This window comes from Nelumbo nucifera, chromosome 1, assembly GCF_055504915.1.
Source record: "Nelumbo nucifera cultivar China Antique chromosome 1, China Antique-T2T, whole genome shotgun sequence".
NCBI classification, from domain to species: Eukaryota; Viridiplantae; Streptophyta; class Magnoliopsida; order Proteales; family Nelumbonaceae; genus Nelumbo; species Nelumbo nucifera.
In genome coordinates, this window is record NC_142649.1 from 134,819,264 (window position 1) to 134,840,572 (window position 21,309).

General features: G+C 38.0%; 3 protein-coding genes across 6 annotated transcripts; 2 read left to right on the forward strand and 1 right to left on the reverse strand.

Moving 5' to 3' along the window:
* Window positions 1-3,955: 3,955 nt before the first annotated feature.
* LOC104586462 (putative hexosyltransferase MUCI70) lies at window positions 3,956-8,621 on the reverse strand. Its single transcript, XM_010243711.3, has 6 exons — window positions 7,982-8,621; window positions 7,695-7,897; window positions 7,216-7,392; window positions 6,976-7,131; window positions 4,684-4,957; window positions 3,956-4,351 (listed from the first exon to the last, which is right to left on the reverse strand). Exons 1-6 carry the CDS (start codon window positions 8,430-8,432, stop codon window positions 4,119-4,121), a joined length of 1,494 nt encoding a protein of 497 aa, XP_010242013.1. The 5' UTR covers window positions 8,433-8,621; the 3' UTR covers window positions 3,956-4,118.
* A 3,286-nt stretch (window positions 8,622-11,907) lies between these two features.
* On the forward strand, window positions 11,908-15,174 carry LOC104586473 (NDR1/HIN1-like protein 13). Of its 2 annotated transcripts, none has more exons than XR_016080206.1 (2): window positions 11,908-12,957; window positions 14,405-14,983. XR_016080206.1 is itself a non-coding variant. In XM_010243722.3 (2 exons), the coding sequence occupies exons 1-2, from the start codon at window positions 12,337-12,339 to the stop codon at window positions 15,146-15,148; spliced, it is 747 nt and encodes a 248-aa protein (XP_010242024.2). In that variant the 5' UTR covers window positions 12,150-12,336; the 3' UTR covers window positions 15,149-15,174. The 2 variants fall into 2 exon arrangements, 1 of the variants encoding a protein (XP_010242024.2); XM_010243722.3 differs by lacking the exon at window positions 14,405-14,983 and adding an exon at window positions 15,023-15,174 and having other exon boundaries at window positions 12,150-12,957.
* A 3,514-nt stretch (window positions 15,175-18,688) lies between these two features.
* LOC148803851 (uncharacterized) lies at window positions 18,689-20,697 on the forward strand. 3 transcript variants are annotated; one of them, XM_088894364.1, is made up of 3 exons: window positions 18,689-19,365; window positions 19,532-19,651; window positions 20,154-20,697. In XM_088894364.1, exons 2-3 carry the CDS (start codon window positions 19,543-19,545, stop codon window positions 20,435-20,437), a joined length of 393 nt encoding a protein of 130 aa, XP_088750490.1. In that variant the 5' UTR covers window positions 18,689-19,365; window positions 19,532-19,542; the 3' UTR covers window positions 20,438-20,697. The 3 variants fall into 3 exon arrangements, with proteins under 3 accessions (XP_088750490.1, XP_088750489.1, XP_088750488.1); XM_088894363.1 differs by having other exon boundaries at window positions 18,691-19,365; window positions 19,518-19,651; window positions 20,154-20,695; XM_088894362.1 differs by having other exon boundaries at window positions 18,693-19,651; window positions 20,154-20,694.
* Window positions 20,698-21,309: the final 612 nt, after the last annotated feature.

The following is a 21,309-nucleotide window of genomic DNA, read 5'->3' on the forward strand; positions in this document are numbered from 1 at the left end:
AATGAAAAACAAAAGAGTATGTAGTATTTGTTTTCTTGTTTCGGTAAAAAAGGATATTTCATCTGAGAAAAAAATAACAAAATACAACAACCGAACAAGAGAAAAAATAAACACATTCTGATCTTTTAGCTCTGGTGTTATCCGGAGCGCATCGTTAAACACTCCGAAACACCAGTTTAAACATTTATAACTTTTATCATTTTTCAAACAACTACTAATGTAGTAAATGGGTGAGAACAGGTCGTTTCCACATAGAAGCAAGGGAAACACCATTACATACTGAGGTTCGGGAAATAGAATACAATTGGGAATTGCAGAAAGTAAGAAAATAAAATTTAGTATTGCTGAAATTAAATGTTTTGAATTTAAACAAGACAATAAATAAAAATCAGAATGTAATAAAGTATGGGAATCAACAAAGAAAATAAAAGAAATAAATAAATAAACGATCCAGAATCCGGATCCGGTGGCGGTAACTGCAAATCGGCCAAACAGCTTGCAAGAAACCCTCCTGACAAGAACCGGGCATCCATCCTTTCTACAACCCTCGAACCCCTCGAGATACCTTAGCCTTGAACCGAATGAATTCAGATCTGCAAAATAGAGAAACGAACAAGAATTAAATCTAAAAGATTGCAGAAATAAAAATAACAGAAAAGAAAATTAAGAAAAGAAAAGAATGGTTGATCAGATCCAGTGGCAGTAGTTGCAGAATGGTTGAACAGCTTGCAGGAACCCCTCTTGACAAGAATTGGGCATCCTTTCCTTCTACAACCCTTGAACTCCTCAAAAAACCTTAGCCTTGTGAACTGGGTGAATTGACCAACCCCTTCTATAGGGCCCCTAGGACCCTTTTTATAGAGAAGGATGGACACAACTGCAAATAGGGAGAAAGATGGGGGGGGGGGGGGGGGGGGGGCGACAGCTGGGATTTAGCAAAGTTAGGGATGCCCTAGGGTTTCTAATAGATGGCTAAGATGGTTTTGAGGTGATCCTATGGCTGAAAATAAAAGGAGAGGGCGCCCAATATTATGTAGGACTGAGATTTGGGCGCCCAGAAATGGAGGGTGTAGATTAGAACATCTAGGGTTGAATGGTTAAGATTAAAAGAATAGGTGGTGCCCTATATTGAATGGTTGGGATATAAGATGGAGGGAGTGGCTGAGATTTAGAGGTGAGGGGCTGAATGGTGAGGATTAGCAGAATAGGTGGCGCCTTAGGGTTTAAAAGCTATAAAGGAGAGCCCTAAAATGAGTGGTTGAGATTAAAAGAGGTGGAGGGTGGAGATTGAACACCTAGGGGCGGCTAGGGTTTGCTAAGAGTGAAGGGCTCCCTAGGGTTTGCTAAGGAGAGGGGAGCATGGTAATACAATAGGATGGGCGCCAACTAGGTTTAGCAAATAGGAGGCGCCCTCCTGTTCTCAGTTCTTTACAAAAACACCCTCTCTCTCAACTGGTCTTCACACCAGCTCTCTAAAAATTGCACTTCAACCTAGAAAATTTCTCAGTTTTCTATATAATTTGCACAGAGACCCTCAAAGATCACATAATTGGGAAAATGGTACACTTTGACTATTCTAAGGCCGAAAATACCCCTGAATTGATGCCCTTAAGGCATAAAAATGCAGGGTTATCAAGCTCTTCAGGGGCCAAGCCACAAGCCAGGAGCCACCTTCTTTCCCCTACAAATGTCGTGGAAACTTTGTTACGACGTTTGTAGCGATTTTCGGTGACGTTTGCAAATGTCACAGAAATTGGTCTTTAGAAATAATGGCAATGGAAGTTCCATTAAAATGGCTAGAATGTTTTGAACTTGGTCTGAAATGGTTAGGTTTTGTCTCGGGCTATGCTACATCGGGTTAGTGTAGATTGGTTAAGTTTGAAAAAAAATTATGTATAACTTTTTACATATTTGTCTTTTAATGGGATTTATGACTCAATTTAAGAATAGAATCAATTGAAAATATTTATAAATGCACATTTACAATTTTATACATATACATACGTACACATAATTAGAAAAAAATTAAGATATTTTATATAAATGTTACACACATATGTATGTATTTTTTGGGTGGGTTTGGGTTGGGTCGTGCCCAAGTTATCTACCCCAGGTCCAACTTGTAGCTTACAAACTCAGGCTCAACCCATGCAAAAGCTCGGGTTGGTCAAGTCAAGCTCAATTCAACCCACCCAAGTTGCACCCCTAAATGATAATAAAAGATATGTTTCCAAAAATTTTCTACAATTTTTTTTATATTTCTATGTCTATAAAAATTAATCTTATTTATCACACTCATTTTTGTTTAATATGATGAATATATGATATTAGAGAAGTGTCCAAATGTTTTTTATAATTTTTTTATATTTTTATATATTTTCATCTTTTTAATTTTTTATTATTATTTAACCATGACATCAACGGTTGACACATTTTGTTGACTTACCACCAAACATGTTCATTTTTTTCATGAATAAAAAGCAATTGTTGCTTATTATACTTATTTTTTAATATGGTTAATTAATATAGAATTCAATTAATAAATGGGGGTTAATATCCTAAATATAAGGCTTAATGAAAGAAATTGAATTAGGAAAAATGTAGTAGTTTAAATTACTTTTTGATGACATCAAGGGTTGACGCATTTTGTATTTGTATTTTTAATTTTTTGTTATTATTGAAAGGAATGGTAGGATCCATCGTATGGATGCCAAGACTGTTGCGGAATGGGTGGGCGAATTTTTTGTTATTATATATAATGTATTATAATGAAATTCAATTTCATAATATATATTATAGGTTATAATATATAATATTTTATATATCAATTAAATTCGGTTTTTAACCGAAATAACCAAAAATTTTGATTTTGGTTATTTCAATTTTCTTATAATTCAGTTTTGGTTTGGTTTTCATTTTTTATTTCGGTTTGTAAAATTTTGATTTATTTAATTCAGTTTTTAACCGAATAAACTGAACGTTCACCTCTACGCATCACGAAGGAAACCAAATCATGGACTGGCCGGTGAACAAAGGATACACAACGAGAACGTTACATGGCACTACGTTGAATGTGCAGCCGTTTTAACTTTCCTCTTTTTGTAGATTTCCTAGGTCTTTCTTTTTTGTGTCATGTCTATTAATCTCCCGTGTTTCTATAGACTCATGGACTTCAAACACTTATTACTTTTATCTTTTAGTCAATAAAATTAAGTAAATGATAAAACTTTTTAGGATATTGTGATGTTCTCAACTTCAGTTACATTTCACTTTCAGTCGTTAAGGAGTCCACAACCTCCTTAAAAATCTTATTCACTAAGACCATGTTTGGTTTGAAGGAAAAAGTAGGAAAAGAAAAGGAAAGGCAAGAAAACCTTTACAAACCTTGTATAGGTTTTGATATCTTTCCCTTCCTTTCCCTACCTTTTCCTTCAAACCAAACCAAACATATCCTAAAAGACCCACTAGTCAAGTTTCAACATGATGGTTGGAAATGCAAGATCCTTTTAAGTTAGTAAGTTGTTAAGTGGGTTGTGATCTCCACAATGGCTGAATGGAATGTTGCCCTGTTTGGGTTGACTGCATGCAATGCAAATTGAACACAAAATGATCATAAGGCTGTATTTGGTTGCAATACAAATAAATTTGCACTCATGCAAAACTATGACAGTGCAAATGATTTGAGTGTAAATTCTGACCCATCTTTGTTTTAAATTTTAGCTTGTTTTGTTTGATTGCATTACAAATAAAATAAATTAAGACATAAAGTAGAATAAAGTAAAACCCAAAACAAAATTAAACTAGAATTTGCATTTTCTTCATTTGCACTCCCATGCATTTATACTAGTGCGAATAAAATTGCACAGAAGCCAAACACAGCCTAAGGAATTGTGGTCGAAACATTCAACAGTTTGAATGAGACAAATAATAAAAATTGTTCCTTGAAGCAGCCATCTGTAAACAAACCAGCAATTCTGATAACTGAATTTATACTAGATAAAATGTTGGATGATACAAGATACATGATATCTGCCTTGTAGAAAAAATGATACATGATATCTGCATTCTTAGTGATGCAGAAATGGAAAATGGAAATTTTACTGCACCAAAAAGAAATCTCATATTATCAGAGGTTTAACTTTCCGATTGTGGCCCATGCTATTAACAAGGTCTTTGCGGGTACAGGTAGGGAACAAATTTACATTCTTAAGCACCTTAAGTTGCCTGAGAATATATGGAAAGCTTAGTTGATCCCGTGAAGTGAATCGAACTACTTCATTGAACCAGAGGCACATGAACAGATTTGTCAATGGTGTGTGCTCCCTCACGATGACAGATGATTCAGCTAAAGCTGCAAAAACAAATACCTAAGAAGTTCAGCTCATAGTCATAGCAGACAAAAAAAAATAATTTTAGTATTTGAACAAGGAAAATGAAATTTTAAAAGACAATGCATATAACACCTTGATGCTCTTTTCTAAAAACGGAAGGGCTACAATACTTCCGTTTAGCAAATCTTGAGATTAGGCTATTTATTAAGAATGGGATACTTCTATTCCACATTGAGCATATACCATCAAATGTTGAAAGATAGGCCAATGACATAATGAGTGTCATACCATGACTAACATTTGATTTCCCCAACCAATTAGTCTTGGAATAACAAGGGGCAGTCATTAATACCTTTCTTGCCATTAAACATCTTATCATCAGGAAAACCATCACTGCGATACTGAGCCAGTTGCACCTCCACCTCTTCTGGGGTTGCTTTGTTTTTCTTCACTACAGCTTTACCCTCTTCATAGATGCTACCACGTCCATGTTCTGAAATTGCAAGTGTGGATTTTGTACGCCAAAGAAGGGCTTCCAGAACTCGCAGTGGATCCCTACGGAATTGAGATTTAGAGTCTACCCAAATTGAATACCTTGCTTGAGGGAACAATCGATGGCCCAGCATCTGAAAAAAAAAAAAAAAAAAAAAAAAAAAAAAGTTGAACTGAATTTCACATGGATGTTCCTCAACAATAGGAGTGCAAAGTAAGATACATGAAATTTAATTTTAAGTATTCAACTATGGTCCAACAAAAGGGGAGAAAGAAACATGACATAAATCAAAGTGAATCACATAAATTGACAAAATTCTAAGCATCCTAGAAATCCTGTAAATTAGTTCTCAATTACATGAATCTGTCCTGCCATTCTTCCCTATCAAGAGTGATGGAATAACACAACCTTTAAATAGTTAATTACCTACAAAATCAAACTTAAGGTTAATTCATCAAAACATAGCAACAAACCAAGTGAATTGCACCAAAGTTCAGGTGGGGCACAACCCACAAAATAAGCCTTGCCTAAGCCTATGCATGCTTAAGAATGGACATAGGTATTGATATTCTATCTAATATGCTTGTATCATGCTTCTTTAAATCTAGTTTCCAAGTGCCATTTTGCAATACTAATAGTTTGCCAAATTTAATTGACCTAATATATACAGGTTTTCTATACTATGATTTTTTAAGGTATACCAAAATTACATATTTTGAAACTTTTATCATTGTAAAGTATAACCTAGATGTATCCATGCAGTATTTTGTGTTGTTACTGCTGTAGTGTATTTATAGCATTTGGCATCAGTACGATCGGCATTTACATGTATCTAGGTATCATAAACTTCGGTAACATATAAATGGCACTATTGTACTGTGAAAGCTCTATGACTAACTGGTTTTTTGAATGGCGAAAGCTGCTTGTTTATGGCTTTCATGTGTCACTGTATATTCTCTCATGTGGACACAAATACTTCAAACTTCAAGTTAAATTTCATATCCATGCAAACTATCTTCAAAGAATAGCTTCTTGAACTTCATCTTGTTTTTGATACATTAATGTTAGGGATATCAATGGGTTGGAGTAACCCCAAACCGACCTGACCCAAGCAAGAGAAGATGGGATTCCAAACCAGAGCCGTCTTATATGTAGTACACCTATACTCAACCAAGACTACCTCTACAAATTTTTCAATGATGCAACAGCAATAGGTCAGGTATGGTACAGGGCTCACCTCAACCTGCACCTGACATAAACCTGATTAAGGTTGACCCAACCCTAACTCAATGGGATCGGGTCAATGCAGGTTTACCACTTAACTAACCCAGTGGCATCCCTATTCAAAATGATGAATGTTCATTAGATCCTCCTCTTCAAAGTTTTGGGGTGAAAACATTAATATAATCAGTCTCTTCATGTAGCACCCTTAAAAAGTTGTGGTCTCTTCCCTTAAAAAGTTGTGCATAATTCACTTAAATGAATGTTTATCAGGTGACTTAATTCTCTAAGAATGGTAGAGTTTGGACGATGGGACTGGCAATTGAAACACGCTAAAGCATCAACAGCTTAAGATTTTTGAAAGTAAACTCTATAACTTGGTTCTCTTGGAAGGAGAATGTAGAATGCATTTAAGGTGGATATCTACTAGAGAACAAAGCACTTTGGGATTACCTACCACATGAAAGAGAAGCAATCAGTGAATATGTTGGCCTGTTGCTGGTACAGGGAGTGCTAAGAAGAAGTTATTAGTCTAGAGACTAAAACAGAACATATTTGCTCCTTATAAATTTCTTATTCTTTTATTTCTCTGAGCTAGGAATGTGAACCTTATTGCAGGGTTTATGAAGGTGGGGAGGGGGAAGGGAGGGGTGGGAGCTCCAAAGGTTTATCAAATTGATGATCCCAGGGTTAAATGACAGCATTTATGGGTGACGAGATGATAATAAGTGGTGAGGTGTGATTCAACAATCAGGATTCAGCAACCAGAGGAGGCAGAACAAAATATGGTTAATCTTCACCTGTAAAAACCACTTAACTGAATTTAAGGTTGGTTGGATACACACTATTCCTGGTAAAGAAGGATTCTCGCCATACCAAAGGTGCATAAACATACAGAAGCAATCACAAATAATATGCAGCATTTGGTACCTTAGGGATTTTACTATTCAGCCGTTGATCTGTGAAAGGAAGATCCCTGACAACCACAATGCGCCATTTACCAATCATATTGTTCTCACTAATTCTCCTCCCCGCTGCTTCCTGAGCTGCACGTGTGATTTCATCCCAAAATGCAACATAGCAGACCTGCAACCCGACCAAATCTACATATATGGAAATGCACAACTATAATGTCAAATAGGCAAAGCTTTGGATGCTACGAAAGGGAACCTTTCTAAGTGATACATCTGACATTCCAATTGGTTGATAGAGATCATCACCACCACCAAATGCACATGTGGATACAACAATTTTGCAAGCTTGCATGTAATTATTGTCATCATCAGAAATCTTAAACCCTCCTTTCTCACTGTAGAATCCACAATGCACCACAGCAGTTTCATTCACCTGACACATTCGTTATGCACATTAACTAGTATAATGAATCGGGCATAAACAGTTCTCCGTCAGGAAGAATCAACAGCAAGCATATAAAGAAATGTAGAAACATCAACTTCAGACTAAGTTTTGTAGGTATCATCGTTAAACTCTTCAAGTAACTCTACATAGACAGTTGTCTGAATACTTTTGGTTGCACCAAGAATTAAAATGAAAATGGTCATAAATTTATTTCTAGACCCATTTGAGAATATCAAGTTGCAAGTTAAAACCTAGACTCACTTGAAAACTATCAAGTTGCAGACTAAAACCTTAAAACTTTGTTTTCTCTCATGAAGAGTTTGGTTCCCTGCGAATAAATTAAATCTTGTCTCCATTTGCTTCTGTAATGGAATAGAATAAGATGTATCAATATCTGACTTGTACACTACTCTTCTAACAAGAAAGTTGGGTTTTCGAACCACAGGAATACCAAGATTCTTGAGTTTTTCGGGAGGCAAGAGCTTCAAGCAACCTGATAAAATTCAGGAAACTAAGTGAGATAGCCTTCTTGAGAATTCTACACCAACAGATGATCAGAGATAACGCGGTGACTTACGTTCTCTTGCGCCCCCAATTATCCTGGTCACCGGATCGAGACGATTCAAATTCCCCTCTACTTTCTTCTTTGCGAGAAATTTCAACTTCGTTCCGACTCTTGACTTTCTAAGTTCTCTGACGCCTCCAACTACCCTAAGCCTGGGATTGAGACGACTTGAATTCCCTATCGCCTTCTTTTCTGCAACGAATTCCAACTTCGACCCGTGAATGGACTTTCCAGCAATCCTCGATGCCTGGAATACAAGCAACCCGATTGCGAGAAGAAAGAGAAAGACCCACCACCACTTGAGCAGCTTCCGAAACGTTGGCCGGAAAAAATGGTCCGTATTAGCTTGGACACCCCCAAATTTCTTGCATTTCCTTCGAACTGACACTCCCATCCTTTTCCACTCGTTAGAATCATCGTCTGAAACGGACATAGAGATGCTGTTGAATATCAAAGACGCCATTACAAATTCCCGGGAGAAACTCAAAGCTTTGCATAAATTGGAGAGAATTAAGACGTCGCTTCTCTGAGGAAAACCAAATTCAAATCGAAGTCGGTGCGTGGACAAGGGGGTTTGCACTTCAACACATTACACTACATTTAGTTTATTCTCGAAGTCACTTGTCTATTTTCTGGTTTTCTCCAAGTCACTTTTTTTTTCACGGATTTTTTAATTTTAAAATTTAACAAAATAATTCAAGTGACTCCCTTTCTCTCTCTTTTTCCTCTTTAGGCTATATTTGATTTGAAGGGAAAGGTAAGGAAAGAAGAAAAATGGAGGAAACCTTTACTTATAGGTTTCGTTGTCTCTCTTTCTTTCCTTACTTTTTCCTTAATATCAAACACAGCCTTAACTCTTTTAATAATCTCTCTTCATTAATTATAGGGGTAATAATATATAAGGGCAACTTTTGGGGTTTAATATTAATAAAATTAATATATTTAAAAAAAATTCAAAAATAAGTTAACTTTTTAAAAATAATATCAATAAAGAGCAAAAATACTGTTCATCTTCTTCTTCTTGCTATTTGTTCACCAGAGCCGTCGCCCGCCACCACCCGCCGCCGTCGTCCGCTGCCGCTCACCGCCGCCTCCGCCTCCAACAATGTTGTCAGAGGTGAACAAAGGCAAAGGTGGCGACGGCGGCGCTGGTGATTTCTCTGTCCAACACCACCACCTCCGCCTCCTCCTTCGGCAATGTTGTCGGAGATGGGTGGAGACAGAGGTGGTGACGACAGCGGGTAGAGGAATGACCACCAGCGCCAACGCCGCCACCTCTGCCTCCGGCAACGTTGCCGGAGGCGGAAGCAGAGGTGGCAGTGGACGGCGATGGTGGGTGGTGGTGGACAGCGGTGGACGGCGGTTCTGGTGAACAAATGGCAAGAAGAAGAAAATGAATAGTGTTTTTGCCCTTTATTGATATTATTTTTAAAAAGTTAACCTATTTTTGAAATTTTTTAAATATATTACTTGTATTGATATTAAACCCCAAAAGTTGCCCTTATATGCTAAAAACCCTTAATTATACTATTAACTCTTTCCTTCGATAATTCATGCCACTAATTCTCTCTCATCTCCATTACTCCATTAAATTGCATAAAATAATTAGTTATATTTGCATTAAATTGTAATTATTAATAAAGATTAATTATATTAAAATCGAGATATTCAATAATATATTATTGCACAAAATAATATACTTCCATTCAAAATTATAATCCATTTGAAAATAATAACAATTAATAAATAATAATAAAAACAATTTAGTATGTTACATAAATAAATAAAAATAATTATTAATTATTGTTATTGATAAAAATATTTTTATTGATATAAATAAAAGAATTTAATTAATAAAAATAATAAGATCAATCAAAAAATAATGTCAATTTAAAATAATATAAAACTAATACAAAATTATCAAATAATTATTAGTTTGATAATTAAATTTTATTAATTTAAAACCAACTTAAGTTCCAATTCCAATGAAAAATAAAAATTTATATAAATTTCATAAGGAATTTAAATTTAATAAAAACTTAATATACTTAAATAAATTCAATTTTTACTAATTAATAAAAATATTAATTTTAAATATAGTTTAATTATTTTAAATCAATTTAAATTTCATTTAAAAATAAGGAAAATTATAAAAACCTCATTGGGTTTTCTAACAATCCTATGAAACTCTCCAATGTTTTGACCTTAACAAAACCTACCTTATTGTTTTGAAAAATGATGCAAATACCTTCCTTTTGTCAACATTTCAAATAAAAAAATGTTGATGTAATGCATTAGTTTTACTTCACTTCAGCCTTTTTGCCTTATTTTATCCAACAAGAGTAAGGAGAATTGTTCTTTGAAAGTTATTTGAAAAAAATAAATTAGTGAAGGGTAAGGTTGAAACTTTAATTTATATATTGCATTAACATTGATAAGACTTCTTCAATGTCTTTGATACCAAAAAGCCAAGGGAAATGAGGTATTTGCACTTTTTTCTCAAAACTATAAGAGAAGCCTTTGTTAGGGTCAAAACGCAAAGGTGGTTTATACAGTTGTTTTAAGAGGATATTTTTTATAATTTTACCTAAAAATAATAAAAAATAATAATAATCCAATAAAAAAATTCTTTTTTCAAAAAAAAATAATGCAAATTTATCTAAATAATAGGAAATTGGCCACTCTCACTAAAGTGCAACTTAAACTGTGATTGGATAAACTAGACATAACGGCAAAAATAATTTTTGAATTGAACTTAGATAAACACAATTTAATTGGAAATGTAATAGAGCTCCATCTTCATTTTTTCTTATAAATAAAGCCCATGCATCATACAGGTCTTGACTAGTATACGTTGTTTCCAGAGTTCTTATATGATAATAATCTAGAATTTCAAAACGACCTCCGTTTGATGAAAAAATTGATTGTTTAGGAGCAGCGCGCTAGAGACAAGAACCCAATTATCAAATAAAGGACAAAATATGCAATGCAATCATTGAGAGCAAGAAGACAAGCGTTTTGTGACTGTTGACTGTTGAGTAGTGTTGACTGAAAATAGAGAAGATGAGTTGGGATTTGCTCCTCACACAGTACTCACAAGACATTGCTCAAACCGTACTCAACAGCCCCTTGGATCTGTTTATTGAGAATATATTCCCATGAATAAAAACATATAAGTATAGAGATATTCTCAATACATGGTTGCACGGGGTTCGAATCTGCTACCTACAAGTTATTCTTACATCTATGCCAATGGGACATTATAGTTGTACATTAGGAATATCTCCCTTTTCATTCATAGGGAGATGTTCCCAACACATGACGGTGGTGTTCCATGGGTATAGATGTGGAAACATTTTGTTGGTAGCAGACCCAGAGTGGGTTGCAAGTGGCTGTGAGTATGGTGTGACTGCCTGAACATGATTTTGTGAGGACTGAATCTTATCTCTCTTTGTGCTTTCAGTACTTGCACCAATCTTATAGTAAATCTCACCATTTATCTGAAAACATATCTCCATCAATAACAACATAATGTGTCGGATGTGTGGCTAGAATGTGCTGTAAGGTCCGTATGAAGAGTAGATCCAGACTCATCCGGACTCAGAGAAGACAGGGTAGGAAACGGTTTGAAATCCATAGGACCAGGTTGGAAGAAATGAGCGGAGTGTGATGCATTGTAGGATAGGGTTGCAACAGGATGGGTTGAGTTTAAGCTCAATATTGGGTCTGAGGTACAGTTTTGCATTGAGTCTGAGGTTAAGCCCGAACTATCTAATTTGGGCCCAACCTTCACGAAAATTTGATGCATTTAGATTGGTCTCGAGTCTGGGCTTGGCGTAGATTGATCAATTAGTCTAGTATGTATGTATGTTTGGGTTATCAAAGAATTGTATGTATATATACATTAATGCATGTAAAATATGTGCTATACATGTATATCTGTCCGAGCCCAGCCCAAAAATTAAAAAACCCCAAACATATGGCAGGCTCTGAGAACTGAAAATTTGAGCCCAGCCCAAGTAATATAGCGGGCTGGATCAACCCCAGCTCGGTTGTACCAACCAAATCGCACCCACTTTATTTGTTGCGACGTACTATGTGGTATGTTGAGCCACAACCACAAACATCCCTTAAGCATCGGGATGGATTGCTAATTTGGCAAGAGATTTTGCTGGGCTACCATCTCCAAACTTCCCTCCTTTCAATAAAAAACCAGACAAACAGAAAAATAAACGAAAGAAAGCACCTTGGCCTTCTCTCCGGCCGACCACCTCCAGTTCGGAGGCGGAGGAAGGAGGCCTAATTGATCTTTTCTTCTATCGAGAACTTGCCCAGCTGATTCAATCTCCCACCCCACCACAATATATATGGACTACAACGACCAGAAAGGGTGCCCCACGGACATGAATTCATCAGGACCACCTTACCTACCCAAATATGCAATTCTGCCGGCCGGGAATGGGGATGGCGACCAGGTGGACGTTCGGCCTCCTTCCTACCGCCGCAACATCCCACGCTATCTGTCGACTCAGAACCGTAAGAGCGGGTCCATCTGCCTCCAGTGCATATGCTGCTGTTATTGCATTCTCCTGCTATTGATCGTCATTCTAGCAAGCCTCACTGTCTACCTCTACACCTTCTTCGAACCCAAGATGCCTTCTTACACGGTGGAACGCTTCGGAGTTAATTCCTTCGATCTCCAACCCGATTTCAAGCTTTATATCGAGTTTTTGGTGAGTCTGAAGGTCGAGAACCCAAATGACAAGATTGGCATCATCTATGGCAAGGACAACTTGGTGGTCGTCGCTCACCAAGGCTTAACGCTTGGTACTGGAAAGATTCCAGCTTTCTTCCAACGCTACAAAAATGTGACCTTCATGGAAGTTGTGGTTAAAGGGAAGAGCGAGCTTGGGTCGGCTTTTCAGGCAACTTTAATGGAGAACCGGCTGGGCATGAGGATACCCATACCCTTAAACATGAATATCAAGGTACCTATGAACTTCATGTTGGGGGAGTCCACATTAAGACAGTTCACTTTTCTTGTTAATTGTTCTTTCGCTGTTGATAACTTGTCGCCCAAGCACAAAGTTGATATTTTATCAAGTAATTACAATGTGTCCTTTGCACTCTGAATTCGATCTCCACATTCTCATGCGCTTGTTTTTGTTATCTCAATCTCAATACATGCTTTCTAATTCTATATCCGCAGTTACAACTGACTAGAAGTTTTTTTTTTTTTTTTCCTCTATTTTTTACACACACGAACAGCTAACATGTTCTTCAGTTAACCCTTTATTATTCTTCTCTCAAATATGATGTTCATTTGGGATGGTGAAGAAGAATAGATGAGAAAAAGAAGAATTAATTATTATATAGCCTCCTTATCTAACTTGGAATTCAGTAATGAAATTTCTCCTTTTTACCATAATTCTCATTCTCTAATGAGTAAGAACTTTGGAATTCAGAAATTCTTTAGACTCTGATTGGGGATAGCAGTGCAAATGTAGGTTAAGTGCATATATGCACTCTGGTTCAGTTTTATTGGTGTTTGGTAAGAATGCATTTGTGTCTTAAAATGACCACAAACATAGATTTCAAGAGATGCGTGTATTAAAAAAGACAGAAAATTTGATCAATATTAAAAAGGTGGATTCCAATTTGGAGATTCTTGTTTGCACCTACCATAATTAAAAATCATTTGGCAAGAGCACAAAATTAGCATTACAAAACTCAACCAAGTTTGCATTTTTATGAACCAAACATTTTTGCATTTGTGCTGAACAATTTTATATTTACACTCTTCCCAAACAAAACCTGAAAAAATTTCCCTCAACTTTCTCCATCAAACCAAAAACAGCCTCGGACTAGTGTGAATTAGATTTGAACTTGATCAAGTTAATTGCATCAATTCTTAAGTCTTAAGGCTCAGTTTGGAAAGAGCACAAATACAAATTTGTACAGTGCAAAACTTGTATTTTGTAATATTTTTGTATATATTTTACTGTATATATTTCTATTTGTACTCCTTCCAAACTGAGCCTATACAAATGCAAAAGTTAGAGTGCAAAACCTTGCTTTTTGTATTACTTTGTATGTATTTGTATTTATACTCTTTCCAAACTGAACCTAATTAACATTATCATGCACTTCACTGGGCCAAAGAGCTATTACCCAGCCTGGACCTCATGCTTTGAGTTCAATCTAGGGCCCAAAAGAAAGCCCTTACACTGGACCCAAAATCCAGCCCAACTACATAGTATGGGTTTCGGTAAAGCTTGGGGAAGCCCAAACAAAACATAATTGCTACGAAAATCCTTTTATTGACTCATTCTTTTGGCACAAGCGTCAGCCCACTTTATATACCATTGAACATAAAATGACACTTCCCAATCATTCTCTCTTTATCTCATGAGTTGTCGTGTGATTTGCAAACAGCATGGAGAGAAAAGCAAACAAAAACACACTTGCACATCTTCAGAGGCTGAAAACATGGACAATGGTGTATTCAACCCCATGGGCCCTTGGCCCAACTCAACCCATCGCGTTTTATTTGATCCAATTAATGGGTGCATTAACCCATATTCAATCTGCAATACGAATGGATAGATTTGGAGTTTTGGATGGGCACAAGTGAATTGGGTCAAGTAGGTTGGCTCAGAAATTGCCACCCTGTAACAAGTGTTCTCTTCGCCGCGTCATCAAGTGCCAATCACCGTGCCTACAGCTGCCACTCCAGCGTCCAAGTGTGTGTCATGGGTGGGCTATGCATGTACTTTTGTATGGGGGATTGCCAATGGCATTATTGTAATACTGTAGTATGCTTTTTTACCTTTTTGATGTTTCTTATTGTCACTCCCCCAAAAGCTTAACATACTCTTTGAGGGGAGGTAGGTAGTTGAGTGAGCTCATAAGCGTGTAAAGGTTAAGCACGAGATCCCCTCGACACTGTACTGTGTGCTTGTGCTTACCACTGATTAATGCAATACAAATAGCCTTTTGCTAATTCGTGTGCCATCTTGTTGCCTTATTGTGTGTGTTTGCTTTGTTGCGTAGGCTTACTCGCCCATTTCAAGTGCCACACGGGGCCCCAACGATTACCCCGTGACAGTTGGTATTAGAGCAGAAGCTCCTTTTAAGCCATTCGACCTGCAACGTGAGTTACAACATGAAGCACAATAGGGACATCGTGGAGGAGATCGAGCATGGACTCTCTACATCCCATGAGGCCGATGATGCGCCCACCGACGAAATCGGCAAGGACAAGGAACCGAAGACCAGCAAACGTGAGAAATCTTCCAACAAGCATGCAACCGTTGAATTGCGCATGCTGCGTTGCGAAGCCACCGTAGGTGAGATGCGAGACTCGATAGACGAACTGCATCAAAACATGGAAGCCATGGACAACACACTAGTTGAGATTGAAGGTCGCTTGAGTGGAATTGTGGACGAGGTCCGAGACATAATCAATGGCACGCTCAAGCAAATTTGCAGCATTGCGCGCCAACAAGAAGCAAGCTCCTCCAACTCGTAGGTCCAAGATAGGCTTGACAGTTTTCAAGCCCAGCTCGATGAGATGAAGAATGAGTGGGCAACGTGGAGAAGAAACACCTCCACATCAATGGCCGTCTAGGCCCAACTAGATGAAATGAGAGCGGAGTAGGCCTCACTGAAGTCCACCACATGTGCCTCCTCCGACACCCAAGCTCAATTAGAGGAGCTCAAAGCAGAATGTGCAATCTTGAAGAGGGCCGTCGCTAATCCAGTTAGCACTTCCTTTGCACATACTCCCTCCCACATCAAGTTTAGGGAGCCAACTCCCTATTCGGGTACCCGCAATGCACGAGAGCTCGACAACTTCCTGTGGCAAATGGAACAGTACCTTGCCGCCGCTAATGTGACTGATGAAATGACTCAGGTACGCACTGCTACTATGTATTTGACTGATGTCGCTATGTTGTGGTGGCGCAGAAGGTGTGTTGATATAGAACGTGGTACGTGTGTTATCCGTACCTGGGCTGACTTTAAAAGAGAGCTGAAGAGACAGTTCTACCCAGAAAACGTAGAATACCTCGCTCGTCGCAAGATGAAGACTCTCAAGCACAGCGACTCCCTCCATGACTATGTCAAAGAGTTTTCAGCCCTCACACTAGAAGTCACCGACATGTCAGACAAGGACTTATTGTTCAACTTCATGGATGGCCTAAAGCCTTGGGCCGAGCTCGAGCTCCAACGACGCAATGTTCAGGACCTTGCCTCCGCCATGGCCGTGGCTGAACAACTTATTGAACGGAGATTATCGGATGACGAAGGAACCAGACTAGCCAGCCCGCGTACCACATTCGAGTGGGGGAGATAGACAACCAAGTCCCCCCGAAGGAGAAGCCACCCTTCAACCACAAACCAGTCGAGTACCACAAAGGGAAGCAGCCCCAAGGAAGTCAAAGCTACTACAACAATAGATATCAAGGGAGACCCAGCCGTCTTCCCATTTGCTACATTTGTGGGGAGGAGCACTTCACCAGGAATTGCCCAAAGCGAGCAAAGCCGAATGCCCTCATTGCCAAGCTAAGTGATGATGAGCAGAGTGATGGAGAACGGAGTACCCATGCACCAAGAGTGGGCGCCCTTCAACTTTTCAATGCCATGATGAAGAAAGGGGCTACCTCCAAACAACCCTCCTCAGTCAAGAGAGGACTGAGGTATGTTAATTATTTTTTTTAAACCAGTTCAGAGGGGTTGGCTTAAGTCCCGGTTACCCTCTGAACCATGGTATGACCCAATACAACCCTTGGAGGGGCGTATTGGGAAGCCATTGGCATGATACGTATCGGTTGATACAGGCCGATACGTGTTAATACTTTGAACCTTGCTACCAGCATTACTCATGAGCACACACATGTTCATGGAGACAGTGCATGGACCGGCACTACACCATGCACATTGAAGGGAGGCTTGGCACGTAGGTCTGGCCCAAGCATGACCCTTCACCATGCCAGCCTCGTGTTTAAGCTAATTGAGCTACCTATTGCCCACAATGCATAGGTGTGTTCACAGGCCCAATAGTTGCCTTACATCATCGGCACAACATGTGCCTCGCATCATTGGTGTCATAGTTGCCTCACATCATGGCCTTCCCCCTTTGGCACATAAGCGGCGCCTCACCTGCCGTGGACTGGCAAGAGCCACAGATAGCTCCAATCATGCGCAATGAGGTCATAATCTAGTCCCACTCGCCTTGGTGGAGTCATTCATCAGGCTACACATGACCCTTATACACACATCAGACTTGTTTTGGCCGCCCATGGCCTGGATGCTGCACGGGTTTCTTTCTTTGCAGATCTACCCCGTAGCACTATGCTGTGTCAAGAATCAAGACCGTCACTGACTGAATAGACCCTGTTTAGCATAATTGATTAAAAGTTAAAACTCAATCAATATATAATTGTTCTTAAAAGTAGTAAATCTCTTGTATTTTCGTTGGATCTATGACAGACATCCAATTACGCGTATTTAAGCACTTGTCACAAAGACACAAACTGAATGAAAAATATAGGAGATCGGCTTCTCCCTATGAAATAAAGCAGTAAATAGGGAGATATTCTCATGGCAAGTTTGTAAAGGCAAGGATCAAAGTATCGGTATCGGGTATTGTATCGGATAAATTGGATACGGATACAGATACGCTTTGGAAACGCATGGATACGAATGAAAGATATTGAAACACTTAGATATGTTAGTGAAATGCATACAAATCACATAAATACATTAATCATACTAAACCAAAAGCTGAATTATCTATGAATAAGATATAAACACATGAGAAATGCATACTTCAATGGGTTATATGATGAGAAATATTACAATAAACAATACCGGGACTCTAAAACATTCAAACATTGTACAACTATTTTAGTATTAATTTAGTATTTTATTTAAATAACAACTATTTTTTAAATAATAAAAATGTTTTCATTTTTAACATATAATGTTTTTATTTTACACATAACTGTATAATAAAACAAATAATTCATTTAAGGTAGATAAAATAAATTATATTTAGTTTTCAGTTTTCATTAAATTTTTGGGAAAATTTATTTATTTAGTATTTTTATATAATAACTCTATTTTTTCAAATAATAACTATGTTTTCATTTTTAACATATAATTATGTGTAAAATAAAATATATAAATCATCTAAGGTAGATGAAATATATTATTTGTATAAATTTTAGTTTTTATTAATTTTTTTTAGAAAAATTAAATCTTAAATTATTTATTTCAGTTTTCATAATACTATTTTTTAACTTGTATTAAAAATGAAAAACAATTCAAAAGTACTCAATGTACAACTTTGTCAAACTAGACATGAATACATCTCCATATCAGTGTGTATTGGACCGTATCTATCGATACGGTGCGATACGGCCCAATACGGAGGCGTATCATGCTAATACACACAACTCATAGGATATGTATAAAATTGTAACGTCTCAATACGGTGCGATACAGCCCAATACAGAGGCGTATCATACTAATACACACAACTCGTAGGATATGTATCAAATTGTAACGTTTGTATCCATGATCATGAATACGAATACGATACGTCCTATATTGAAAATATTGTATCAATACCTTAATATACAAGCTGCTCGAACAAACTTTACCATTATCAAAGCCGAACTCAAAATATAGCAGAAGGGGATTTGAGAGAATTTACAAACCAGTTCGAATAGTCTTTACAGCCTTGAATTCACCCTATGTGTTTTATTTAACGGGGAGATATTTATAATGCAAGGTTAGAAAAGGCGGTTGGAACGGTGTGGGCACGGACTTGCCCTACGGAAGCCGATCCCATCTTTCGTCTGCGTAACAGCGTTTCCTGGCATCCTGCCACGTTCAAGCACACCTCTCTCCACATGGAAAACGGTCCCCTTTTAATGTCGTTATGGTTCCTTGGTGAAAAGTTTCAGAGCCCATTCCTCTATCAGATTTTAGAATCCAGACTCCCAAGAGATGGGTCCTGACGAACCAATTGAGCAATCCCCATCACCGTCTATCATTTTGATATAATTTGATTAGCTATTTGTATGGTGGTGGTTCGGCTGGGCAAACACCTAATCCATGCATGCAGTGCAGAAGAACAGAAAAGCATTAATGGTGGTCACATAAGCTTCTCTGAGTCTGAGGATAATTTAATGCGGGCTTCGAAGATTTCTTTAAAGCAAAAGCACCAAACTTGGAAATATTTATGGCCTTGCTTGCTCAATCCAAGTCAGTCAGAAAATTCACGTAAAAGAAACACTGGAATTGCATCCTCACCCCTTCTCTGTAAATCATCAAAAGCGTGCATTTGCGTGAAGACAGAACTCGTCACCGAGCCCGCGCCCAAGCCTGTGAGCACTCTCCCTTCTCCCTCCTCTTCATGTGATCTCCTCCACTTCGTTGCATACAACGCCTGTGATTTGCTTCAATACCTTCCTTCTACCCTCTGCTTTTAAATACACCCTTCTACTTTCAACTCTCCTAACTTAAACTTTTTTGTAAGCCTACTCTACTTAGAACTCAGAAGGATGAGAGCCATGAGGAAGACCCCGCTCCTCGCCGCAGCATTTCTAGCCATTCTCCTCCTTGCTCCGACAGTCATCGTCTCTGCTAGGCAAATTGGCCGGACTCGCTCAAGTATGTCTTCATCCTTTGCATATTCATCAACTGTAGTTCAAACTAGGGATCAGAGACTGATCATTGGTTTCGAGAAACAAGCCTAACTGTGATTATGAGTGAGACCCAGTTGCACATCATTCACCAAGTAGAAATCTGTAGCAGAATTAGCTCATTACTGAGCTGGTTCCATACTTCCATCTCATGCATCTAGACCCACCCACCTGCAATAATATTATATTTCAAACATATATATTAAGACAATTACTTCGGTGTGGGGCTTTGGGTGATAATTTAGATTTCAGAACTGACAACTTTATGAGTCTCCTGCGTTAGCATTAGGGCCGACTTATCACCAAGCCCTAAGCTCAACTTCTCAAGAGCAGTAGATCCATCGATTTTCTGTTAAATTTAATTAAGCTAGCGTTTACTTGATCTGATCATTAATTCAAATTAAGTAAGGTTGATTTTCTCTGTTTTATTCTTTTCTAACGCTATGGTTATTATATACGGTGTTTCACAGATCATCATGGCCATCATCATCGTCACACCCCACAACCCAGAAAAGGAGGTGGTGAAACGGTTAAACCCAACTTGTATGTAGAAAGAAGGCCATTGAAAGCAAGAGGGCCTGATACAGTTCAAGTAGCAGGGTCAAGCTTACCAGATTGCTCGCATGCTTGTGGATCATGTACACCATGTAGACTAGTCATGGTGAGCTTTGTGTGTGCGTCCCTTGCAGAGGCAGAGACATGCCCCATGGCATATAAATGCATGTGTAATAGGAAATCTTATCCTGTTCCGTGATGATCATAACTCAGTTAGCTAGTCCTAGCTATCTATCATCTCAGTGTACCATATATGTTTAGTCTATCTGGTTTCTTTGAGGCAGTTTTGTCTTAATTTGCCGCTGTAATTTCTTTAATTTGATTCTTATATATATAGTCAATCTTAATTTTTGGAGGAATGCATTTGTGTTTGCTTTTTGCCTATTATTTAGGAATACTTTTTTTATACAAATTGAAAAGAGAGAGATGAAGTACACTACTGATGTAACCGTTTTCAGTCATATACCAATTTTTTTGTGATGTGTCAATTTTTTGGCTAAGTATTTCGTCATTTGACCTGCTCCTGGGTGACCTGTGACTCAGAGGATGGTGGAGCTCCTTGGTGGCGAACTGCCTGGTGGTGAGCTACTTAGTAGCGAGCTCCCTAGTGGTGAGCTACCTTGATGAGCTGCTGGGTGCGCTGTCTTAGTGGTGAGTTATTCTGCTGGGGTTTCAGCGAGCTCATTATGCCGAGTTGTGACTAGGCTGTCATGCCGAACTGTCACTTATGTCGAGTCATATCCACGTATCCCTTATTTAAGAGGTCGGGTCAAATCACCCTCCATCAACTACCTAATCAAATGACTTGGAATCGTCTAATTAATCAAGCTAATTTTTGACATATGGGATTGGTGCAAGTTATATGGACCCCAGACCTATCCTGTGTCCCCAAAACCAATTATCAAAAATGAATAATGCCCAAATCAGTAACCCTTAGCATATTTTGATAAAATGGCTAGACCATCGATCAAAGAGATGAACTAATTCTTTTTTAAGCCATAGTTTTTAATTATTTTTATTAGGTAATTTTTTTCTGGGGCAATGATATAATAATGGTTATAATTTTTTTAA